This window comes from Scylla paramamosain, unplaced genomic scaffold (assembly GCF_035594125.1).
Source record: "Scylla paramamosain isolate STU-SP2022 unplaced genomic scaffold, ASM3559412v1 Contig29, whole genome shotgun sequence".
Classification (NCBI taxonomy): Eukaryota; Metazoa; Arthropoda; class Malacostraca; order Decapoda; family Portunidae; genus Scylla; species Scylla paramamosain.
The window spans coordinates 734482-761283 of NW_026973694.1; the positions used below are offsets into that span (position 1 = coordinate 734482).

The following is a 26802-nucleotide window of genomic DNA, read 5'->3' on the forward strand; positions in this document are numbered from 1 at the left end:
CTCTCCTCTCTCTCTCTCTCTCTCTCTCTCTCTCTCACTCTCTCCTCTCTCTCTCTCTCTCTCTCTCTCTCTCTCTCCTCTCTCTCTCTCTCTCTCTCTCTCTCTCTCTCTCTCTCTCACTACCCATTCATCTCCCAAACCACCCCTCTCTCCCTGTCCCTCTCACCCCCTTCATCCCTCCACAGGTTCTACATGAAGGAGAACGAGGTGAGGACCATCGCATCAGTCTCTGAGGATGGCCTGGAGGTCACACTGACAGAGGCACTGGAGCACACCCACCTCTCCGTCACCCAGACTCTTGGGGGACACACAGTGGAGACACGTGCAGAGGTGGGACTCCTCACCCACAATGTCAAGATCCAGGGAAATGTTGGCACCGACTTCAGTGTGGCTATTGAGGGCTGTGACACTGCTTTTAGGCCTGGTGAGTTTGGTGTTGTGTTGTTGTTCCGTGCTGTATATAGGTTATGAAAGGCTGTGAGGAGGAGGAATAGTGTGTAGGTCTGAGTTCATTGACTTCTGCTGAGTGACTTATTGCTGTTCTGTTGCAGATTCTGAAGGTGTGTTGTGTGTGGGCCGCAAGGAGTAGTAGTAGTAGTAGTAGTAGTAGTAGTAGTGTGTAGGTGTGAGTTCATTCAGTTCTGGTGAGTTTGGTGACTTACTGCCATTCTGGTGCAGGTTCTCAAGGTGTATAGTAGTGGTTGTGAATAGTAGCAGTGGTGTGTGATGGTGCAGATCTGAATTTTAAAGGATTCACCACGCTTAAGTCACAATACTTTCTCTCAGAATCTGTTAATGGTGTAGAATCCTGTTCATTTATGATTACAGTTATGAAAGAACTCTTGAAAGCCACAATACTTTCCACCAAAATCTATTAACAGTATATAATCCTTGTTAACCTCATTACAATCAGGAAAACATCCTTGAAAACCACAACAGTTTCCACCACACTCAATTAATGGCATAGAATCCTTGTTAGATTGTGAAAATATCCTTGAAAACAACAATAGTTTTCCCCAGATCTAATAAAGGCATAGAATCCTTGCTAACCTTTCACTACTATAATGAAAACATCCTGGAAAATCCCAGTAACTTTCACCAGGACCTGATAGAAGTGGCTGAGATAAGATGCAGAAACACGAGAATACATCTCTCTTTTTCTTTCTCTCAATGCATTCTTCTCTCTCTGTTCACTGCCACACACCAACACGTCTCTCTTCTCTTTACCATCCCAGACCAGCACGCCACCCAGTCATGTTTCAATGGTCGACATGGAGACGAGATTGGCGGTGACCAATTTGGCGCCACCGTGATACTGTCTGGAAAGTTCCCTGACCTGGACTTGGTGATGGGACGCATTGAGTACGTGGAGGTGACCAAGGCTGGTCAGGTGAGGCTGTGAGAGGCTGGGTCCTGCTGGGCCAATCTGGGTCAGGTCATGTGTGTTGTGGCAGTGGTAATGGTAGTAGTAGTAGTAGTAGTAGTAGTAATGTCACATGTAGTAATTTGAGCAATATGTGTTGTACTTCTGCTTGAGAGAGACACATTAGTATCACCTCCACATCCACCCTAATTCATTCACACATCAAAATATCCCTCCACCTCCACTTCAAACAGGCACAGTAACATCACCTCCACTTCAGGCAAGCACAATAACACACCACATCCATTGTAATCCACACACATACACACTTGCCAAATTTCCACCCAGGCATTCCAACTTGGCCGGTACCCACTCCACTTCCACCTGGCTGGGGACATGGGTGGTTCGTACATCCGCGGGTGCTCCATCCACCACACCTACAACCGCGCAGTGACAATGCACGCAACAGACAACCTGCTGGTGGAGCATAATGTGGCGTACAACAGCATGGGTCACGCTATCTTCACAGAGGATGGGGTGGAGCAGAACAGTGTGGTGCAGTACAACCTTGCAGTCTACACCAGGACCTCCTCTTCCCTTCTTAATGTGGATGTGACACGCTCCTCATTCTGGGTGGGTGTGTGTATGTGATTATCTAGTTGTATTTAACAAGTTGTACTGCACAGGGTCCAAGCAAGCTCTTTTGTCCTGTTTCCATATCTATGTTTGCACGATTTCTCTTTAATTATGTGTACAATGCTCTGCTTCAACCACATCTTTTGTGTGTGTGTGTGTGTGTGTGTGTGTGCACATGTGTGCGTGTATAGGGGAAGGAAGCAGGGAGGGAAAAGGTGGGAGGAGGGAGAACAAGTAAGGGATGTCTTCTACTTTCTCTCACCCCTATTCTATCCACCTCTCTAATGCAAGAATTAACCAGTATTCTCAATCATTCATCCCTTTATCTCGTAAACTCTGGAACTCACTGCCTGCTTCTGTATTTCTTCAGTCCAATAACTTGAACTCCTTCAAGAGGGAGGCTTCAAGTTTTGGATGATCCATTGGCCTCTTTCCTTTAGGGACTGACACCTCAGTGGGTATTTTTCTTCCTTTTGTTGCCCTTGACCAGTGCTCCTCTTTCAGTAAAAATCAATTAGATGGAAGAATGTGTGAGAGAGAGAGAGAGAGAGAGAGAGAGAGAGAGAGAGAGAGAGAGAGAATCTTCCACACACTCAAAACTCTCAAAGTCTCCACAAGCCACTCTGAGAACCACCTCCCACTCCAGTCACACACTCATAACTCCTGCAATTTTCCACAAACCGCTTACTCACTGATCCACTGTTTCGCTCATCCATCAGGTGGTGAACCCAAACAACATTTTCCGTCACAATGCAGCTGCCAGTGGAACACACTTTGGTTACTGGTACAGGCTGGACCACCACCCCTCGGGCCCATCCGCCACCAACATCTACTGCCAGAACACTGAAAAGATGGGACTCTTCTTCAATAACACTGCACATTCCATGGGAAGGTGTGTGTGTGTGTGTGTTTGTGATTGTGTGTTGGCTGGGTAGGAGAGAGAGAGAGAGAGAGAGAGAGAGAGAGAGAGAGAGGGTGTGTGTGTGTGTGTGTGTGTGTGTGTGTGTGTGTGTGTGTGTGTGTGTGTGTTGGGTGAGAGAGAGAGAGAGAGAGAGAGAGAGAGAGAGAGAGAGAGAGAGAGAGAGAGAGAGAGAGAGAGAGAGAGAAAGAGAGAGAGAGAGAGAGGATGTGTGTATGTGTGCATGAGTGTTATGGTTATGCTGTGTGTTCTGTGCTGGCTTGAAGTTTACATGATGGGTGGAATAGAGAGAGAGAGAGAGAGAGAGAGAGAGAGAGAGAGAGAGAGAGAGAGAGAGAGAGAGAGAGAGGATCATAGTACAGAAGGATAAAAGTTAATCTGTTTTCTGGCTATCCATCTGGGACATTGGGACATTTGATGACAACACTGGCCTCTGTTCCAGGTATGGTCTGTGGGTGTTCTCCAATCAAGGATATCACCCAAAGTCCAACATCTGTGGAGGCAGGGATGTGGTAAGTCTGTGTCACGCATCACTAAATACGTATTCATTCATGTGTATATGATCTGTGTGTGTGTGTGTGTAATGATGGGCAATACTGCTACACTCTGTCATTAGGTGTGTCTTAGTAATTCAGGACACAGGAACATGATAACACTGTAACTGACCAAAGCTCTCACTCACTGATCAGTCAGCAAATTCCCATCTTGTCTTGAAATGTGCAGCAGACTGATGTATTTCCGTCAAAACCCATACAGTTCAAATTATGGTTCTGGTAGAAATACAGAAGTTTGCTAACATTTCAAAGTCATATAGAAATTCATAGACCAGTCAGTGATTTAGTACATGAGTCAGTGGCAGTGCTACCATGCTCCTGTACCCTAATTACCTTGCCTAATTACTGATACACTTGATGAAACAGAGCTTACTATTATGAACTGTGCTCCTGTAGCCTCACCTGCCTAATTACTGATACACTTGATGAAACAGAGCTTACTATTACAAAATATTACGATCCCACACAGGATAGTCCAGGCAAAGCACCACACACACACACACACACACACACACACACACACACACACACACACACACACTGCTGTGTGACTGTGAACTTATCATTAAACCCAGCTGTGACCTCACTGAACGTTTCCCTTTGTGTCTCACAATACAAGGGGGCAGTCACAGCCTGCCCTCTAAAGACAACTCTCTTCCTCCACACAAAACTACAAGCACCTAATAACACACACACCCTTCACTCAAAAGATTTTAAATCATCATGGCGACTCCTACACCAGCCTTGGAGTCCCCATCTGGGGAGGGGACCATAAATGTCCCCAGGTCGGACTGCCTTTCTGTTGACGACCCTAAGTGTCTTGACACCCCCCTCAACTTTTTCTTCATTAACTTCTGCAACATTCGCGGTCTAAGATCTAATTTTCAATCTGTAGAACACCACCTCTCCTCTTCTAAACCTCATCTTCTTTTCCTCACTGAAACTCAGGTGTCTGAGGCAACTGACAGTAGCCCCTTTTCTGTTCCCTCCTACTTTCTCTATCCTCATTTTCGATCCAAAGCTGGATGCTGCGTTTATGTGCGCAATGACTTAACCTGCTCTCGTGCCCACGCTCTTGAATCTTCCGAGTTTTACACCATCTGGCTACGACTACAGAGTCACTCTCATACTAAATTTATCTGTGCTGTATACCTCTCACCTAACTCCTCTGACTATAAAAAATTCTTTGACTACTTAACTTCCAAAGTGGAGCACATTCTGACCCTCTTCCCTTTTGCAGAGATCTCCATTCTTGGAGACTTCAATGTTCACCACCAGCTTTGGCTTTCCTCTCCCTTCACAGACCATCCTGGTGAACTAGCCTACAACTTTGCTATCCTCCATGACCTAGAGAAATTGGTGCAACACCCTACTCGTATTCCTGACCGTCTTGGAGATACGCCCAACATTCTTGACCTTTTCCTGACCTCTAATCCTTCTGCTTATGCTGTCACCCTTTCTTCTCCGTTGGGCTCCTCCGATCACAATCTCATATCTTTATCTTGTCCTATCACTCCAATCCCTCCTCAGGATCCCCCTAAGCGAAGGTGCCTCTGGCGTTTTGCCTCTGCTAGTTGGGGGGACCTGAGGAGGTATTTTGCTGATTTTCCTTGGAATGACTACTGCTTCCGTGTCAGAGACCCGTCTTTGTGTGCTGAGCGCATAACAGAGGTGATAGTGTCTGGCATGGAGGCGTACATTCCTCACTCTTTTTCTCGTCCTAAACCTTCTAAACCTTGGTTTAACACAGCTTGTTCTCGTGCTATACATGATAGAGAGGTGGCCCACAAAAGGTACTTAAGCCTTCCATCACCAGAATCTCATGCACTTTATATTTCTGCCCGGAACCATGCCAAGTCTGTACTCCACCTAGCCAAAAACTCCTTCATTAACAGAAAATGTCAAAACCTTTCAAAATCTAACTCCCCTCGTGATTTCTGGCATCTAGCCAAAAATATCTTCAATAACTTTGCTTCTTCATCTTTCCCTCCTCTATTTCAACCAGATGGCACCACTGCTATCACATCTATTTCTAAAGCTGAACTCTTTGCTCAAACCTTTGCTAAAAACTCTACCTTGGACGATTCTGGGCTTGTTCCTCCCTCTCCTCCACCCTATGACTACTTCATGCCATCTATTAAAATTCTTCGCAATGATGTTTTCCATGCCCTCGCTGGCCTAAACCCTCGGAAGGCTTATGGACCTGATGGGGTCCCTCCTATTGTTCTCCGAAACTGTGCCTCCGTGCTTGCACCTTGCCTAGTCAAACTCTTTCAGCTCTGTCTGTCAACATCTACCTTTCCTTCTTGCTGGAAGTTTGCCTACATTCAACCTGTTCCTAAAAAGGATGACCGTTCTAATCCCTCAAACCACCGCCCTATTGCTTTAATTTCCTGCCTATCTAAAGTTTTTGAATCAATCCTCAACAGGAAGATTCTTAAACATCTATCACTTCACAACCTTCTATCTGATCGCCAGTATGGGTTCCGTCAAGGCCGCTCTACTGGTGATCTTCTGGCTTTCCTTACTGAGTCTTGGTCATCCTCTTTTAGAGATTTTGGTGAAACTTTTGCTGTTGCCTTGGACATATCAAAAGCCTTTGATAGAGTCTGGCACAAAGCTTTGATTTCCAAACTACCCTCCTACGGTTTCTATCCTTCTCTCTGTAACTTCATCTCAAGTTTCCTTTCTGACCGTTCTATTGCTGCTGTGGTAGACGGTCACTGTTCTTCTCCTAAATCTATTAACAGTGGTGTTCCTCAGGGTTCTGTCCTGTCACCCACTCTCTTCTTATTATTCATTAATGATCTTCTAAACCACCCTGCACTTTTCCACGTCTTTTCATAGACGTCCAACCCTTCAGGAGGTAAACATATCACGCAGGGAAGCCACAGAACACCTGACTTCTGATCTTTCTAAAATTTCTGATTGGGGCAGAGCAAACTTGGTATTGTTCAATGCCTCAAAAACTCAATTCCTCCATCTATCAACTCGACACAACCTTTCAGACAACTATCCCCTCTTCTTCAATGACACTCAACTGTCCCCCTCTTCTACACTGAACATCCTCGGTCTGTCCTTTACTTATAATCTGAACTGGAAACTTCACATCTCATCTTTAGCTAAAACAGCTTCTATGAAGTTAGGTGTTCTGAGACGTCTCCGCCAGTTTTTCTCACCCCCCCAGCTGCTAACTCTGTACAAGGGCCTTATCCGTCCATGTATGGAGTATGCTTCACATGTCTGGGGGGGTTCCACTCATACTGCTCTTCTAGATAGGGTGGAATCAAAAGCTTTTCGTCTCATCAACTCCTCTCCTCTAACTGACTGTCTTCAGCCTCTCTCTCACCGCCGCAATGTTGCATATCTAGCTGTCTTTTACTGCTATTTTCATGCTAACTGCTCTTCTGATCTTGCTAACTGCATGCCTCCCCTCCTTCTGCGGCCTCGCTGCACAAGACTTTCTTCTTTCTCTCACCCTTATTCTGTCCACCTCTCTAACGCAAGAGTTAACCAGTATTCTCAATCATTCATCTCTTTCTCTGGTAAACTCTGGAACTCCCTGCCTGCTTCTGTATTTCCACCTTCCTATGACTTGAATTCCTTCAAGAGGGAGGTTTCAAGACACTTATCCACCAATTTTTGACCACTGCTTTGACCCTTTTATGGGACTGGCATTTCAGTGGGCATTTTTTTTTATTAGATTTTTGTTGCCCTTGGCCAGTGTCCTTCCTACATAAAAAAAAAAAAAACACAAACACACACACACACACACACACACACACACACACACACACACACACACACACACACACACACACACACACACACACACACACACACACACACACACTCACTCACTCACACACGTAGCCCCATCAACCCCTCACTGGAAAGGAACAGTCTTGTGGCTTAGTGAACTGTTACCAAGAAATAAAAATCCCAGTACTAAGGACAATAAAAAAAAAAAAAAAATAAATAAATAAATAAAAATCTTCCACTTTTGGATGAGCCTTTTGACCATTCTTTTGAGCCTGCACCTCAGTGGCCTTTTTTCACCTGTTGCCTTTAGCCAGTGTCCACTTACACACACACAAAAAAAAAAATAAAAGAAAAGAAAAAGAAAAAAAAATTCCTGCAGGGGGCCAAGTGGGAAAGCTTCACCGCGTGGCACTGTGAGCGGGGTGCCGAGGCAGTATCTGGCACTAAGCTGCAGTTCCACAACTTTGTGATGCTTGATAACCAACAGGCTGGCATGGAGATGGTGTCTGTGAAGGGAGGGTTCGGACAGGATGACAGCCCTGGTGAGTCACTGGGTGGTGATGGGGTGAAGGGGGATGGTGACTGGGAGGAGTGAGAGGTATAGGGAGTCCTCAGTTTACAATGATCTCGACTTCTGCCTCTTGGTAGTTAAACTGGCAGTGCTTGTCCCTGTACATTTCCCTTTGTCCTTTATACTGATTTATTTATTTTTTATTTATTTATTATTTTTTTTTACTGTATGTCCTGATGTGTTTCTTTTACAGGTACAGTAGTTATGTTTTTATAAACTAGAATATGACTTTACTATAACATTAGCATAGGTGAGTGACATAATGTAGGTACCAGTTCAAACCTATGCTGAAAATCGGTTTATAGGAATGGAACTCCATCATAACTCAAGGACCCCTTAAGGCCTTGTTGAGCTCCCTGACTGATGAAAAAATTATGGTTAAGAGAAGCAGAGTATGCAAGTGAATTAGTGAGAGGTAGTGAGGCCTTGTTGAGTTCCCTGACTGATGAGAAAGTTGTGGTTAAGAGAAGCAGGATATGCGAGTGAATTAGTGAGAGGTAGTGAGGCCTGGTTGAGCTCCCTGCCTGATGAGGAAATTGTGGTTAAGAAAAGCAGGATATGCAAGTGATGAGTTAAATTGCAATGTTAGTTAAGATGCTTGATTCCATTTCTTCCTTCCCTATATCTTGCACAGCTTTTGGAGGGAACATAAATAACATACCACACAGATCTTTAAATAACTGTTATAGCAAAAACAACAGCAGCAGTTAATATAAGTACACTGAATTATATAATGACATAAACTTGGGTAGGTTAGGTTATGTTCAGTTAGGTTTTCTACAGGCACCTTCTATAACAGTATCTTTAAGTACAGTAACCATTTCACACACCAGCAACTCTCTTAAGGATTTTCAAAGGTCACATGTGTGATTAATTGAACTTTCATGGGCCTCATTTTTCCATTGATGATGCTGAATTCCTGCTAAACTATCACTGGAATCATGAAAACACACTTTGAAACACTAATAGCTCTCATAAGGGCTATTTTGAAAGGCTATATGTGTTGAGTTTGAACTCTCAGGGATGTTTTTTCCCAGTGATGATGATGAATTTCTGTTAAACTATCACTGAAATAATGATGCTGTGGAAGGCTTCTACAGCATCAGTTGTGAAAAAAAAGAAAAAATAAAGAAAAAAACATGAAAACCTGAATAATCACCTTGAAAACAGACCTGATGAGAGAGCAGACCTTTTAGAATGCACACCAAGCTACTCTGACACAAACACCATTTTGTCTCCAGATTAAGTTTTTGTAGGATCATGAGACAATCTTTTATTCATGCTGTTTTGTGCAGGCATCTTCAATTCCCTGGTGGTGACACAAACACCATTTTGTCTCCAGATTAAGTTTTTGTAGGATCATGAGACAATCTTTTATTCACGCTGTTTTGTGCAGGCATCTTCAATTCCCTGGTGGTGTGTCACTCGGCCCTCAACTCCAGTGCCTGCACCTCAGGAACCAGTGGTATTGTGGCGCCCAAGACCCAGATCTTTAGTATCTCCAATGTCACATTTGTTAACTTTGATGAGGGTGGAAGTGCTGCGCTGTCTGGCTGTTCTCAGTGCAGGAACTACCAGGGAGGCTACAGGGCCCAGGTTAAGGGTCTGGCCTTTGAGAATTCACCCAACAAGGTAAGGAAAAACATCTCTTCTTCAGGATGACTCTCTGTACCTCCTCAGTTTTTGCCATATATGCACTTATTTTGCAATGCTTTGTTCTCCCATCAGGACAATTTTCTGAAGCCACAACCATGATTACTGAAGTTCTTAAGAGTGTTTCTTCCATTACTGATGGTGAACCATTGTTAAACTAGGAGGAGGCAGTAGACACCTGCCGAAACGATAATTACTCCCAGTGAGGTCTAAAGCACTGTTCAGGGGGTGCTGTGAACTTATCATTAAACCCAGCTGTGACCTCACTGAACGTTTCCCTTTGTGTCTCACAACACAAGGGGGCAGTCACAGCCTGCCCTCTAAAGACAACTCTCTTCCTCCACACAAAACTACAAGCACCTAATAACACACACACCCTTCACTCAAAAATTTTAAAATCATGGCGACTCCTACACCAGCCTCGGAGTCCCCATCTGGGGAGGGGACCATAAATGTCCCCAGGTCGGACTGCCTTTCCGTCAACGACCCTAAGTGTCTTGACACCCCCCTCAACTTTTTCTTCATTAACTTCTGCAACATTCGCAGTCTAAGATCTAATTTTCAATCTGTAGAACACCACCTCTCCTCTTCTAAACCTCATCTTCTTTTCCTCACTGAAACTCAGGTGTCTGAGGCAACTGACAGTAGCCCCTTTTCTGTTCCCTCCTACTTTCTCTATCCTCATTTTCGATCCAAAGCTGGATGCTGCGTTTATGTGCACAATGACTTAACCTGCTCTCGTGCCCACGCTCTTGAATCTTCCGAGTTTTCCACCATCTGGCTACGACTACAGAGTCATTCTCATACTAAATTTATCTGTGCTGTATACCTCTCTCCTAACACCTCTGACTATAAGAAATTCTTTGACTACTTAACTTCCAAAGTGGAGCACATTCTGACCCTCTTCCCTTTCGCAGAGATCTCCATTCTTGGAGACTTCAATGTTCACCACCAGCTTTGGCTTTCCTCTCCCTTAACTGACCATCCTGGTGAACTAGCCTACAACTTTGCTATCCTCCATGACCTAGAGCAATTGGTGCAACACCCTACTTGTATTCCTGACCATCTTGGAGATACGCCCAACATTCTTGACCTTTTCCTGACCTCTAATCCTTCTGCTTATGCTGTCACCCTTTCTTCTCCGTTGGGCTCCTCCGATCACAATCTCATATCTTTATCTTGTCCTATCACTCCAATCCCTCCTCAGGATCCCCCTAAGCGAAGGTGCCTCTGGCATTTTGCCTCTGCTAGTTGGGGGGACCTGAGGAGGTATTTTGCTGATTTTCCTTGGAATGACTACTGCTTCCGTGTCAAAGACCCGTCTTTGTGTGCTGAGCGCATAACAGAGGTGATAGTGTCTGGCATGGAGGCGTACATTCCTCACTCTTTTTCTCGTCCTAAACCTTCTAAACCTTGGTTTAACACAGCTTGTTCTCGTGCTATACATGATAGAGAGGTGGCCTACAAAAGGTACTAAGCCTTTCATCACCAGAATCTCATGCACTTTATATTTCTGCCCGGAACCATGCCAAGTCTGTTCTCCAACTAGCCAAAAACTCCTTCATTAACAGAAAATGTCAAAACCTTTCAAGATCTAACTCCCCTCGTGATTTCTGGCATCTAGCCAAAAATATCTCCAATAACTTTGCTTCTTCTTCTTTCCCTCCTCTACTTCAACCAGATGGCACCACTGCTATCACATCTATTTCTAAAGCTGAACTCTTTGCTCAAACCTTTGCTAAAAACTCTACCTTGGACGATTCTGGGCTTGTTCCTCCCTCTCCTCCACCCTCTGACTACTTCATGCCACGTATTAAAATTCTTCGTAATGATGTTTTCCATGCCCTCGCTGGCCTAAACCCTCGGAAGGCTTATGGACCTGATGGGGTCCCTCCTATTGTTCTCCGAAACTGTGCCTCCGTGCTTGCACCTTGACTAGTCAAACTCTTTCAGCTCTGTCTGTCAACATCTACCTTTCCTTCTTGCTGGAAGTTTGCCTACATTCAACCTGTTCCTAAAAAGGGTGACCGTTCTAATCCCTCAAACTACCGTCCTATTGCTTTAATTTCCTGCTTATCTAAAGTTTTTGAATCTATCCTCAACAGGAAGATTCTTAAACATCTATCACTTCACAACCTTCTATCTGATCGCCAGTATGGGTTCCGTCAAGGCCGCTCTACTGGTGATCTTCTGGCTTTCCTTACTGAGTCTTGGTCATCCTCTTTTAGAGATTTTGGTGAAACTTTTGCTGTTGCCTTGGACATATCAAAAGCCTTTGATAGAGTCTGGCACAAAGCTTTGATTTCCAAACTACCCTCCTACGGTTTCTATCCTCTCTGTAACTTCATCTCAAGTTTCCTTTCTGACCGTTCTATTGCTGCTGTGGTAGACGGTCACTGTTCTTCTCCTAAATGTATTAACAGTGGTGTTCCTCAGGGTTCTGTCCTGTCACCCACTCTCTTCTTATTATTCATTAATGATCTTCTAAACCAAACTTCTTGTCCTATCCACTCCTACGCTGATGATACCACCCTGCACTTTTCCACGTCTTTTCATAGACGTCCAACCCTTCAGGAGGTAAACATATCACGCAGGGAAGCCACAGAACACCTGACTTCTGATCTTTCTAAAATTTCTGATTGGGGCAGTTTTTCTCACCCTCCCAGCTGCTAACTCTGTACAAGGGCTTTATCCGTCCATGTATGGTGTATGCTTCACATGTCTGGGGGGGTTCCACTCATACTGCTCTTCTAGACAGGGTGGAATCAAAAGCTTTTCGTCTCATCAACTCCTCTCCTCTAACTGACTGTCTTCAGCCTCTCTCTCACCGCCGCAATGTTGCATATCTAGCTGTCTTCTACCGCTATTTTCATGCCAACTGCTCTTCTGATCTTGCTAACTGCATGCCTCCCCTCCTTCCGCGGCCTCGCTGCACAAGACTTTCTTCTTTCTCTCACCCCTATTCTGTCCACCTCTCTAACGCAAGAGTTAACCAGTATTCTCAATCATTCATCCCTTTCTCTGGTAAACTCTGGAACTCCCTGCCTGCTTCTGTATTTCCACCTTCCTATGACTTGAATTCCTTCAAGAGGGAGGTTTCAAGACACTTATCCACCAATTTTCGACCACTGCTTTGACCCTTTTATGGGACTGGCATTTCAGTGGGCATTTTTTTTATTAGGTTTTTGCTGCCCTTGGCCGGTGTCCTTCCTACATAAAAAAAAAAAAGTCTTATATGCATGGAAATACTTAAAAACTCACAAATAACTCATAAGAACTTTTTAATGCAGAATCATCATTAAACTGATGAGAATCTTGAAAACATTTACAAACACCAGTAACTCTTGTAATGACTGTTTTCAAGGGCTGCATATATAGATTCTCATGGATGTTTTTTTCCCAGTGATGATGGTGAATTCCCTGTTAAACTATCACTAGAAAAGCAATGGCTCTACAGCATTATAGTAAAGAAGACCCATGAAAACGTGACTAATCACCTTGAAAATAAACCTGATGGCAGAGCAAAGTATTGAAGAATACACACAAAGTTGCTCCTTGACACAGACACCATTCTGTCTCCCACATCAGATCAGGTTTCAGTGGGAACACGAGACAATCTGGATAGACGCTGATGGCTCTCTGACGGGCGAACCGGAGGCGAATGTTGTTCCCACAATGGGCATCTTACCAACTGATTCCTGCACTCAAGAAGCAGCATTCTCTGTCACCAAGAATGTAGGTATAAGGCAGAATATATTTGTGGGTTTATAGATATTTTCTTATTTTTTGTTAATACAAATTTCACCCCATAGTATAAGCAGTCTTATCACTCCCATCACTCCTTTCCTACCTGTCTTTTACATCAGGTATACATCTGTGTATGCATATGTGTATATCTAATCACAGTAAACATCACCAGTACTAACCCCAACAACAGAATAACCAACTCATGGTAAACTTTGGAATTCCCTGCCTGCTTCTGTGTTTCCTTCTTTCTATGACATGAACTCTTTCAAAAGGGAGGTTTTGAGACACTTGACCTCCAACTTTGAATGATCTTTTTGATCCTTTCCTTTAGAGACTGGCACCTCATTGGACCTTTTTATTTGCTCTTTTTGCTGCCCTTGGCCAGCACCCTTCTTACATACAAAAAAAAACAATAATAACCATTCCTTTGTCTGTCATCACTATAGGTGCCAGGATCAGTTTGCCGAGGGGCCATGAAATTCCTGCGAGTGGCCGTCACCAATCCGAGCCCTTCCTCACTGCTTGGCAAGGACCTGGTGGTGAGCAACGACTTCGGCGCCACCCACATCCCTTACCTCATGCTCCATTGGTGGTGCTGGCTGGATGGGGCTTGTCTACACTAGTGCCACCTTTGACTTCAACTTTGAAAATGCTAATCAAGTGAGCTCTGGGTGTGGCGGAGGCTAAAGGGAGAGGAGCACAGCAACACAGGGGAGTGGTGGAGGCTAAGGGGGACATGTGAGCACAAGAACACAAGGATAGCTGCAAGTAGCCATCAGGTCTACAACTGGCAGTCCCTGGGATATAAACTTTCTCTCTTTGACAAACACACACACACACACACACACACACACACACACACACAGAGAATGGAATAAATATTATCTTTATGCTAAGTTGTTTATGCATTCAGATGAAAATTAGATTATTATTATTTTATTTTTATTATTATTATTATTATTATTATTATTATTATTATTATTATTATTATTATTATTATTATTATTATTATTATTTTTATTGTTATTATTATTTTTACTGTAATCATTATTATCACAGGTTTATGCATATGATTTAATTGTGTTTTGGTTCCATTTTTCTCCCCATCAGTTCGTCAACATGTCATACAAGACTAACACAAAATTCATGACAAGAAATGACCACTATTTTGTGAAACACACACTCACCCAGACACCTGACAGAATTGAGTAAGTGTCCCTGTGAGTTTGTGTGTGTGTGTGTGTGTGTGTGTGTGTGTGTGTGCAGTTGTAGTACAGAGGGTGTTCGAGTTACAAGCAAGATATGTTCCGGAAGGCTGCTTGTAAGTCATTTTCCTCGCAACTTGTCATCATAATTTTTCAGAACCAAAAAAGAATCATACGTTCTGCAAACAATGTAATGCTTACTTACTTGATACTTGGTACCATGAGAGAGAGAGAGAAAGAGAGAGAGAGGGAGAGAGAGAGAGAGCACCTTGCCTTATGGGTGATGTGATACCACCAAGAAGTGACAGTCTTGAGGTTTCTGCCAAATGCAAGACTCAGATATGCCAGGCATACAACTCTCTCTCTCTCTCTCTCTCTCTCTCTCTCTCTCTCTCTCTCTCTCTCTCTCTCTCTCTCTCTCTCTCTCTCTCTCTCTCTCTCTCTCTCTCATGTACATTTTTCCTTTCTTCCACTCTCCCTCTCAGGTTATGCATACCTTTCTTCATGTAATTTATTAAGATGGCTGACTGAAACCATAAGACAGGTTTGTTTGCCTATTTGTGGACTTAATGTAATGGAGCAGGGTTTCTACACCATGCAGCACAACTCTCCTGTCTCTTTGCCTCTCAGAAGCATACTGGCAGAGGTCTGTGCACTTTGGAGTCTCAAGGCAGACTCACTGTGGTGCAGTACAATATGTTTTTAAATTAAATTTAAATTTTAAACTAGCGTCTCATAATAAACTGCTACAGGGCCTGTGTCCTGGGCCAGTAGGCGGTCCTCTGCTATGCTGCTGCACTGCGTAGTTAGTGGCAAAGCAGCGTGCTGTGTGCCAAATTTGAATGTTTGGTTAGCAAAGGGAACATTATGAAGAGTACATTTTCTTTTTGCAAGTAGACTGCTCATATCAATGAACATTCGTAACTCATTACCTCGTAACTTGGACACCCTCTGTATACAGGGTCTGTGGACTGCCACTTATAGACCTAATGGCTTCTTGCAGTTTTCCATGTTTTCTTATGTTCTGTGCTACAATCAGACACTCGTTCCTTTCTGTGTGTTTATATCTCCTTAGATTTTCCTTGGCTTGATGTACTTGAATTCCTTCAAGAGGGAGGTTTCCAGACACTTATCCACCAATTTTTGACCACTGCTTTGACCCTTTTATGGGACTGGCATTTCAGTGGGCATTTTTTTTTATTAGATTTTTGTTGCCCTTGGCCAGTGTCCTTCCTACATAAAAAAAAAAAAAAAAATTCCTTTGCCTATATCACCTGTTCTTGTAGTGTGTGTGTATTTACCTAGTTGTGTTTACCTAGTTGTATTGTACAGAGCACAAGCCAAAGTTCATTTTGTCTTGTCTTCATAACTATATTTATCCAGTTTCTGTTTAAACATGTGTACACTGTTTGCTACAACCACTTCTTCCTTCAGATCATTCCAGATTTCAATAGTTCTGTACGGGAAGCTGTATTTCTTGATGTCGCTTGAACATCCAATCTTCTTTATTCTCTTCATATGCCCCCTCATCTGTCTCTCTCCCTCCTTCATCTGTGGTAACAAGTAATTTCTGCCTATTCTTTCTATATTGTTTACTAACTTGTACATTGTTATAAGGTCTCCCCTTTCTCTTCTCTCTTGTAGTGTTGGTAATTCCATCTCTTCAAGTCTTTCTTCATAGCTTAAGTGTGTGCGTGTGCCTGCACACACGTGTGCTTCCATCTTGTACATTTTCTTTTATTAACCCCATCTCCTCATTTCATTAATCCCAAACCTCTATTTCTATGCATGTCCGTGTGTGTCATCTAACCTGACCTAATGTGGCATTGCCTAACTTGACAGGACGACCAAGGGTGAGAGGGAGAGCCTGGAGTCCCTGCCTGACCTCACCACAAACATTCATGGGGACTTCTACTGGGACACAGACTCAAAGGAACTCACATACATGGGTAAGAGCAAGGTCAGAGTGTGTTGAGAGTGGTGGGTTGGGTGACTGAGCTGCTGCTGGTGTTGTGTTGTGTGTTGTGAGTGGTACCATTGCTGAAAATTCTCTCATTGCCTGAAATCTGCTGTGGAAGAGTGAGATGGTGATGTGTTGAGAGTGGTGGCTGGGTGAGGTGACTGTGCTGGGGTTGTGTTGTTGTGTAAATTAAAATCTCTCCTTTGTGTTTCAATGCCCAACTGTACTGTTCTCCTTGTGATGGTCTTGACTGCAATATAACTTCTCCTCTTGCTATTTCAGTGTCCTACAATATTCTTCTTCTGTTATGGTTGTTGCCAGCAGTATTGAATTTCCTCTTCTCTCCCTGTCCTGTCCTACAATACTGCTCTTCTGTTATGGTTGTTGCCAGTGCCATTAACTCTCCTTTTCTCTCCCTGTGTTTCAGTGTCGCACAGTAAAAAGACTACAAAAAAGGCATGGCAACATGGTCTTTGATGACTGAGTTCCTGGTCAATCAAGGCAGATCAGTTTCAGTGTGTATAAGTATGTATTTATCTGTGTATTTCTATTTTTATTGCATTGAGTTAAGTTTTCATGTTCCATTTGTGTGTGTGTGTGTGTGTGTATGTGTGTGTGTGTGTGTATGTGTGTGTGTGTGTGTGTGTGTGTGTGTGTGTGTGTGTGTGTGTGTGTGTGTGTGTGTGTGTGTGTGTATTTACCTAGTTGTATTTACCTAGTTGTGTTTTACAGGAAAAAGAGGTATGCTCGTGCTGTCCTGTCTCTATATCTATAAGCATCCAGCTTAACTTTAAATTCATGAATATTTTTTTATTGTACCACTGTTTCATCTAAGTTGTTCCATATTTCTATGCTTCTATTTTGGAAATATATTTCTTGACATCTCTTCTACTTGCTGTTTTCTTCAGTTTCACTCCATGTCCTCTTGTAGCTCTTGAGTCCCACACAAATAAGTCTTCTTTGTCAACTTGATCCTTACCCTTTAAAGCTCTGTATATGGCTATCAGGTCCCCTCTTTCTCTTCTCTCTTGTAATGATGGAAGCTTTAATCTCCTTAATCTTTCTTCATAGGTTAAATCTCTCAAACTTGGTACCAGTTTGGTTGCAGCTCTTTGGATCCTTTCTATTTTCCTTATTCCCTTTTTATTATGGAGTGACCAAACAATTGTGGCATATTCCAATTTTGGTTGAATCACATATTCCATCAACTTTTTCATCATCTCTTCATCCATAAAAGCAAATGTCCCTTTCATTTTTCTTAGTAACTCATAAGTTTCCCCAAATATTTTGTTTACATGTTTTAATGATGATAAATTATCACTTATTGTAATTCCCAAGTCTTTTATTCTTTGGTTTTCTTAATTTCCATTTCTCCTGTGGTGTAGGAACTTGTCAATCTTCTTTTGCCTTTTCCTAATTCCATCACCTTGCATTTCTTTGCATTGAATTCCATTTCCCATTTCTTACTCCATTTATATATCTTTTTTAGATCTTTCTGTAATATTTCACAATCCATATTGTTTTCCACTCTTTTCAATAATTTTGCATCATCTGCAAAACAGACTTATATAACTGTCAACTTCATCCATCATATCATTGACATAAACCAGAAACGTTATGATGCTAAGACTGTCCCCCTGTGGTACTCCACTTGTAACTCTACACCATTCTGATTTTTCTCCCTTTATTACTGTTCTCATTTCTCTATCCCTCAAGAAGTCTGTAATCCAATTCAGTGTGTTTCCTTGCAAACCCCCTATATTTTGAATTTTCCATAGCAGTCTCTGGTGTGGTACCTTATCAAATGCTTTTTTTTTAGCTCTAAATAAAAATAGTCTACCCAACCCTCTCTCTCTTGAATTATATCAGTTGCTCTGCTATAAAAGCCCACTAAATTCGTGACACAAGATCTTCCACTTCTGAAACCAAATTGTCTGTCAGTCAATGTATGTGTTTCTTCTAAATATTCCATTCATCTGTTTTTAACTATTCTTTCTGCTATTTTTGCCACCACACTTGTTAGGGACACTGGTTTATAATTCAATGGATCTTCTTTATTACCTCCTTTAAAAATGGGCACAATATTGGCTCTCTTCCAGTCTAGAGGAATTTTTCCTTCCTTAAAAGAACATACTATGGTATTGTGTATACCTTCTGCCAGTTGTTCACAACATTCCTTAAGTATCCAGATGGACATTCCATCTGGTCCTTGAGCCTTATTTATATCCAAGTCTTTCATAATCTTTTTAATTTCACTTATGTCCACCTGTATCTCTCTCACCACATTGCCTCTGTGCCATGCTCTTTCTCCTTCAAATTTGCTTTCTCTGGTAAATACTGACTGGAAGCACTTGTTCATTAATTCTGCTTGTAACTGTGTATCTTCGTATGTAATGTCATTTTTGTTAATTTATCTATTGTTTACTTGTTTTCATCTTCCCATTCACATATCTGAAGAATAACTTCGGCACACCTTTCCATTTGTTAACTATATCTTTCTCATAATTCCTTTTTTCACCTCTCAGGATTCTGATATATTCGTTTCTTGCCTTCTTGAAATCTTCCCATTTCTCACTTCCTCTTTTTTCTCCATCTATTCCATGTTGCTTCTTTTTCTTTTTCTTGCTGTTATACATCTCGTATTAAACCAGTTTTTTTCTTTTTCACTTCCTTTGTTTTGATCTTTGGTACATATCTACTGACCCCTTCATTAAAAATTTCCATTAATATGTCCGACTTTTCCTGCATACTGCTTGCCGTGAACAGTTGTTTCCATTTAGCCTCTGCAAAATATTCCCTCAACCTGATAAAATCTGCTTTCTTGTAATTATATCTCCCATTCTTGTAAATTTCATTCCTGTTTTCTGTTGCACCACTGCCTATGCTGAATTCAATTAACAGATGGTCACTTTTACCTAGTGGGCACTGATAATTTATTGCTTCAATGATGTCCATTTCCTTTGTAAACAAAGTCTAGCCTTGATGTCGCTTCATTACCCCCAAATCTTGTATTTTCTCCAATCCACTGGGTCATAGTATTTGTCATTATTAAATTTAGAGGCATATATCCCCATGACTCTTCTCCCCCATCCATGGTCCACTCTTCCCAGCATACCTCCTTGCAATTAAAGTCACCCATAAGTGTTATATTGTTACTCTCTGCCAGTATTCTCTCCAAACGGTTACTAGTATCTCTTAACAATAATTTATAATCCTCTTGTGTCCATGCATTTGTCTCTGTGGGTACATAAGCCACTGCAAAATCTCTTCTTCCTTTTCGTTTCCTTTTTTGTTTTAATTCTAATTACTTCCGCCATTCCTTCTCCTATTTCAACCTCTTCCACTGTTATACTCTTCTTTATAAGTAACATGACTCCTCCCCCTTTCTTATTATTTCTATGTTTTATCCACACATTATAATTACTATTATCAATTCTTATATTTTCTGTTGTCTCATTTAGTTTAACTTCAGTAATACCCATGATGTCGGGCTGCTTTATCTTAATATAATTATTCAATTCTCGCAACATTGATATTAAACCATTTATATTTGTATTTGCCACTGTCCACTTTTTATTTTTCCATACATTATTTACATTTTCTATTCTTTTTTTTTTGTCAGATACCACTTCCTGAGCCTCTTGTCTTTTACCTTCCAATAGAACTTTTTTTTCTCTTCCTCTGTTCTTTTCTCACTTTTTGCCTTTGCTTCTTTTATTAGATCGCTTACCTTGAGTCTCTCCTCCTCATTCATGTCCCTCTTTATCCAAACTTTCCTGTATTGCTCTGTCTTGTCCAGTTTCCACACATTCAATATCACTTCCATGGCTGTTGTTTGTGCCCTAAATTTTACTTTCATTGGTTGTTCTCCTCCTATATACTTCCCCAGTCTATGTATTTCCTCAATTTCACTTATCCAGTCCTCCCCTTCTCTCTGTATATTTTTTACAATGTCCTCTGCTACTTTTTTTTGTTCTTTTTCCCTCTTGTATCTTACTGGGTCAGTTTCCTCTTTTAATCCATATATAACAATACATTTCTCTTTGTCCATTGTGTCCCTTACCATCGATTCCTCCTGTTTGATCACTTTCACAATTTCCTTACTTAAATCTGTCTTTTCCTTCTTTTGCGCTTCTATGATTTCTGTAAAGTTAACTTTTTCTTCCTTTTTTTCCTTCCTCCAGATTTGATGTTCACTTTTCATCCCTATCACTTCATTTTCCTGTTTTTTTTAATAATATCATTGTTTTCCTTCAATTTTGTTTTTAGATCAGCACATAGTCCTCAATTCTTTGTTTTCCTCTTCCAGGTCATGTTGTTTTTTTTCTAATTTTTTTTCACTCTTTCAGTGAGGTCACTGATCATCCCTTCCATCAAAGCCACTTTCCTTCCTTGCATTTTATCATGTAGTTCATTATCTTCCTCAAATCCTGGGAATGGTGACCACGTTGGCAACACTCCACTCCCACCTATGGCGTCCGCCTTGCTGGAGCTTTTACTCATTTTATTACCTCTGTTATTACTTAAATTTTCTTTTATTTATTTATTTCTGGAGACAGGAGAACTCTACTTGAGCACAGCTCTACTTAAATTTTCTTTTATTTATTTATTTCTGGAGACAGGAGAACTCTACTTGAGCATAGCTCCTACCCGGGAACACATTCTAAGCGCCTAGTGGTGGCCATGGTCAAACAAAATCTTTCTTTGCAGGAGCTTGGATTGCTGGTTGTTTACTCGACGATGATGTGTGTGTGTGTGTGTGTGTGTGTGTGTGTGTGTGTGTTTGTTTGTTTGCTATTGGTGATGTAAAGTTTTTGGACTATCACTAGTCACAAAAACACCCTTGAAAACTCCTATAACTTTCACCATAATTCACCAGACTATCAGTACCCTTTAAACTACCAACTGAATCCCAAAAACACCCTTGAAAATCCTCTTAACCTCCACTGTAATCTGTCAGTTTATCATTACCCTCCCCAACTTATCACTAGACTAACAAAAACACCTTGAAAACCCCAAAACTTTCACCAGAGCCTGTCAGACTATCTGTAACATCCCAAAATTATCACTAGAATCACAAAACCATCCTTGAAAACCCCAAAACTTCCACCAGAGCTTGTCAAAATTATCACTAGAATCACAAAAACACCCTTGAAAACTATGAGCATCTGTTCGACTCTCAATACCCTTCTTTAACTATCAGTAGAATCATGAAAACACCCTTGAAAATCTCAATACAAGCTGTCAAGATGAAACACCGAATCATCTTCACAATATAGTCTAATTACAAATAATATCTCTCTCTCTCTCTCTCTCTCTCTCTCTCTCTCTCTCTCTCTCTCTCTCTCTCTCTCTCTCTCTCTCTCTCTCTCTCTCTCTCTCTCTCTCTCTCTCTCTCTCTCTCTCTCTCTCTCTCTCTCAACTCTCTCTCTTTCTACTCTCTACTCTCTCTAGGTGTCAGCACAAAGGATGTTCTGCGCCTGACCCTAGACCAGTCCCCACAACACATCCAGACGCACCTTTCCGCTGGTCTGATGTGGAGACGTGGAAGCATATACCAGTCAGTACTGGTGGCCACCCAACAGAGGCAGAATACAGCCTGCCCGTGGAGGGAGATGAGATTGTGATTCCTGAGAGTAAGTGTGTGTATTTACTGTTGTATTTATATGGGAAACTATACTTTTTGACATCTCTTTTACAAGCACTCTTCTTCAGCCTCTTTCCATGTCCTCTAGTGTTCCGTGTATCCCAGACCATTAAGTTGCTCTAGTCCACCTCCTCTACTCCCTTATATGCTTTATATATCGCAATCATGTCTCCCTTTTCTCTCCTCTTTTCCAACGTTTGTAGATGTATCCTTTCCAGTCTCTCTTCATATGACAAGTCTCTGATACTTGGTACCATCTTTGTAGCTGCTCTCTGAACTCTCTCCAACTTCCTTATATCCTTTTTCTTGTATGGCAACCACACTACTGCTGCATATTCTAGTCTGGGTCTTATCAGCAACACGATCATCTTCCTGACCATCTCTTCATCCATATATGCAAAGGCCTGCCTTATTCTTCTCAACAAGTTATAGGTTACTCCTGTAATTTTGCTAATGTGTCTCTCCGGGGTCAGGTTCCCAGTCACTGTAACACCGAGATCCTTTTCTTCTTCTGCTCCACTCAACCTTACACCATTCAACACATAATTTCCTTTTACTCTTCTTGTACTTTTTCCAAATTCTATTACCTTACACTTCTTTAAATTAAATTCCATTTCCCATCTATAACTCCACTCTGATATCTTGTTCAGGTCTTCTTGTAACGTTCCACAGTCTTCTGCACTCTCATCTTTCTTCAGCAACATTGCATCATTCGCAAAAAGGCTCATGTAGCTTTTCACCTTCTCCGTCATATCATTTATATAGACTGCAAACATGATTGGTGCAAGTATTGAGCCTTGGGGTACTCCACTTATGACTTCCCTCCATGATGATTTTTTATCTTTTACCACGGTTCTCATTTCTCTGTTTGTCAAGAAATTTTCCATCCATCTCAGCAAGCCCCCCTTAGCCCACCATTATGCTTCAACTTCCACAACAATTTCCTGTGTGGCACTTTATCAAAGGCTGCCTTCAGGTCTAAATAAACACAATCAGCCCATCCATCTCTTTCTTGCATTATATCCACCACTCTAGAATAAAAACTCAGTAAGTTTGTAACACACGATTCTCTCTCTCTCTCTCTCTCTCTCTCTCTCTCTCTCTCTCTCTCTCTCTCTCTCTCTCTCTCTCTCTCTCTCTCTCTCTCTCTCTCTCTCTCTCTCTCTCTCTCTTGTCTCCTTGGTACTGAAACTAATTTTTTCTTGGGTGTAAGCATAAATTATCTACACTCCTTCACCTTGCCACACTAAACCATGTTCAGTAATACCCAGTAAACACTACACTACACCCTGTCACACCAAACTACACTCAGTTACACCTTATGACATTTTACTCAACTACACTTGATCATACCCTGGTATACCCTACAGGCATGTGGCTCGTTGTGGACACGGCCACACCCAAGCTTGGCCGTGTCTTTGTGTATGGCACCATTGAGTTTGATGACACGATGGACCACAGATTTGAGGCCACCATTATTTACATCCAGGTGAGTAGCAGTGATGGAGGTCAGCACCTGTGACTACCTTGTAGGTACCTGTGTTGTTAGCTGGTTGTGGTGTACAGGGCATCAGCTACACTCCTCTGGTTGTCTTTGTATCTCTGTTTGTCCAGTCTTCTCTTTAGTTAACACTCCTCGCTTCTGTCACCCCTTGCCTCTGTATGTGAGTGTGTTAGTTATATACATACAGAGCCTAAGCTACACTTCTCTAGTCTTGTCTCTGTATCACTGCTTAGTCTTCACTTCAGTTAACACTTCTTGCCTCTGTCACCTCTTCATTTTAGTGTTGATGCATGTTTTTTTTTTTATGTAGGAGGGACACTGGCCAAGGGCAACAAAAATCCAATAAAAAAAATCCTAACTGAGATGCTATTCCCATAAAAGGGTCCAAAGTGGTAGTCAAAAATTGAAGGATAAGTGTCTTGAAACCTCCCTCTTGAAGGAATTCAAGTCATAGGAAGGTGGAAATACAGAAGCTGGCAGGGAGTTCCAAAGTTTACCAGAGAAAGGGATGAATGATTGAGAATACTGGTTAACTCCTGCAGTAGAGAGGTGGACAGAATAAGGGTGAGAGAAAGAAGAAAATCTTGTGCAGCAAGGCTGTGGGAGGAGGGGAGGCATGCAGTTAGCAAGATCAGAAGAGCAGTTAGCATGAAAATAAGGGTAGAAGACAGCTAGAGATGTAACATTGTGGCAATGAGAGAAGTCTAGAAGAGAAATGTCTAGAAGAGTGGTATGAGTGGAACCCCTGCCAGACATGTGAAGCATATTCCATATATGGGTGGATAAGGCCCTTGTATAGAGTTAGCAGCTAGGGGTTGAGAAAAACTGGTGGAGATGTCTCAAAATGCCTAACTTCATAGAAGCTGTTTTAGCTAGAGATGAGCTTTGAAGTTTCCATTTTAGATTATAAGTAAAGGACAGACTAAGGATGTTCAGTGCAGAAGAGGGGGCAGTTGAGTGTCATTGAAGAAGAGAGGATAGTTATCTGGAAGGTTGTGTCAAGTTGATAGATGGAGGAATTGAGTTTTTGAGGCATTGAACAATACCAAGTTTGCTCTGCCCCAATCAGAAATTTTAGAAAAATCAGAAGTTAGGCATTCTGCGGCTTCCCTGCGTGAAATGTTTACTTCCTGAAGTGTTGGACATTTATGAAAAGACGTGGAAAAGTGCAGGGTGGTATCATCAGTGTAGTTGTGGATAGGACAAGAAGTTTGGTTTAGAAGATCATTGATGAATAATAGGAAGAGAGTGGGTGATAGGACAGAATCCTGAGGAACACCACTGTTAATAGATTTAGGAGAAGAACAGTGACTGTCTACCACAGCAGCAATAGAATGGTCAGAAAGGAAACTTGAGATGAAGTTACAGAGAGAAGGATAGAAGCTGTAGGAAGGTACTTTGAAAATCAAAGCTTTGTGCCAGACTCTATCAAAAGCTTTTGATATATCCAAGGCAACAGCAAAAGTTTCACCGAAATCTCTAAAAAAGGATGACCAAGACTCAGTAAGGAAAGCCAGAAGATCACCAGAACAGTGGCCTTGACAGAACCCATACTGGCGATCAGATAAAAGGTTGTGAAGTGATAGATGTTTAAGAATCTTCTTGTTGAGGATAGATTAAAAAACTTTAGATAAGCAGGAAATTAAAGCAATAGGATGGTAGTTTAAGGGACTAGAATGGTCACCCTTTTTAGGAACAGGCTGTATGTAGGCAAACTTCCAGCAAGAAGGAAAGGTAGATGTTGACAGACAGAGTTGAAAGAGTTTGACTAGGCAAGGTCCAAGCACAGAGGCACAGTTTCAGAAAACAATAGGAGGGACTCCATCAGATCCATAAGCCTTCCAAGGTTTTAGGCCAGTGAGGGCATGCAAAAACATCATTGCGAACAATTTTAATAGGTAGCATGAAGTAGTCAGAGGGTGGAGGAGAAGGAGGAACAAGCCCTGAATTGTCCAAGGTAGAGTTTTTAGCAAAGGTTTGAGGGAAGAGTTCAGCTTTAGAGATAGATATGATAGTAGTGGTGCCATCAGGTTGAAATAAAGGAGGGAAAGAAGAAGAAACAAAGTTATTGGCAATTTTTGGGGGCTAGATGCCAGAAGTAACAAGGGGAGTTAGATCTTGAAAAATGTTGACACTTTCCATTAATGAAGGAGTTTTTGGCTAGTTGGAGAACAGACTTGGCATGGTTCCGGGCAGAAATATAAAGTGCATGAGATTCTGGTGATGGGAGGCTTAAGTACCTTTTGTGGGCCACCTCTCTATCATGTATAGCACGATAGCACGAGAACAAGCTGTGTTTAACCAAAGTTTGGAAGGTTTAGGTCAAGAAAAAGAGTGAGGAATGTACGCCTCCATGCCAGACACCACCACTTCTGTTATGTGCTTGGCACACAAAGATGGGTCTCTGACATGGAAGCAGTAGTCATTCCAAGGAAAATCAGCAAAATACCTCTTCAGGTCCCCCAACTAGCATAGGCAAAACACCAGAGGCACCTTTGCTAAGGGGGATCCTGAGGAGGGATTGGAACAATAGGACAAGATACAGATATAAGATTGTGATCGGAGGAGCCCAACGGAGATGAGAGGGTGACATCGTCAGCAGAAGGATTAGAGGTCAGGAAAAGGTCAAGAATGTTGGGCGTATCTCCAAGACGGTCAGGAATAGAAGTAGGGTGTTGCACCAATTGCTCTAGGTTGTGGAGGATATCACAGTTGAAGGCTAGTTCAACATGATGGTCAGTGAAGGGAGAGGAAAGCCAAAGCTGGTGGTGAACATTGAAGTCTCCAAGAGTAGAGATCTCTGCAAAAGGGAAGAGAGTCAGAATGTGCTCCACTTTGGAAGTTAAGTAGTCAAAGAATTTCTTACAGTCAGAGGAGTTAGGTGAGAGGTATACAGCACAGATAAATTTAGTTTGAGAGTGACTCTGTAGTCGTAGCCAGATAATGTGTAAACTTGGAAGATTCAAGAGCGTGGGCACGAGAGCAGGTTAAGTCATTGCGCACATAAATGCAGCATCCAGCTTTGGATTGAAAATGAGGATAGAGAAAGTAGGAGGGAACAAAAAAGGGGCTACTGTTAGTTTCCTCTGACACCTTGGTTTCAGTGAGGAAAAGAAGATGAGATTTAGAAGAGGAGAGGTGATGTTCCGCATATTGAAAATGAGATCTTAGACTGCGAATGTTGCAGAAGTTAATGAAAAAGTTGAGGGGGGTGTCAAGACACTGAGGGTCATTATCAGAAGAGCAGTCCGACCTGGGGACATTTGTGGTCCCTTCCACAG

At 42.0% G+C, this 26802-nt stretch overlaps 1 protein-coding gene across 7 annotated transcripts in view; it reads left to right on the plus strand.

Moving 5' to 3' along the window:
• The first annotated feature begins 162 nt into the window (after positions 1 to 162).
• The window catches only part of LOC135097694 (fibrocystin-L-like), a 28471-nt gene continuing 1831 nt past the window's right edge, over positions 163 to 26802 (plus strand). The window contains exons 1-14 of one of the 7 annotated variants that reach the window (XR_010265982.1): positions 166 to 424; positions 1236 to 1390; positions 1712 to 1996; positions 2719 to 2891; positions 3361 to 3430; positions 7614 to 7776; positions 9202 to 9437; positions 13047 to 13193; positions 13652 to 13865; positions 14316 to 14413; positions 16253 to 16359; positions 16798 to 16895; positions 21825 to 22006; positions 23388 to 23506. Coding sequence is in view for 2 of the 7 variants with exons in the window: in XM_063999655.1 (XP_063855725.1) it covers positions 193 to 424; positions 1236 to 1390; positions 1712 to 1996; positions 2719 to 2891; positions 3361 to 3430; positions 7614 to 7776; positions 9202 to 9437; positions 13047 to 13193; positions 13652 to 13828 (1638 nt within the window). In the remaining 5 variants the exon portion in view is untranslated. Of the gene's footprint in view, positions 425 to 1235; positions 1391 to 1711; positions 1997 to 2718; positions 2892 to 3360; positions 3431 to 7613; positions 7777 to 9201; positions 9438 to 12861; positions 12993 to 13046; positions 13194 to 13651; positions 13866 to 14315; positions 14414 to 16252; positions 16360 to 16797; positions 16896 to 21824; positions 22007 to 23387; positions 23507 to 26802 lie in introns of those variants that run through there. The other 6 variants (XR_010265983.1, XR_010265984.1, XR_010265985.1 and 3 more) reach the window with 6 other exon arrangements.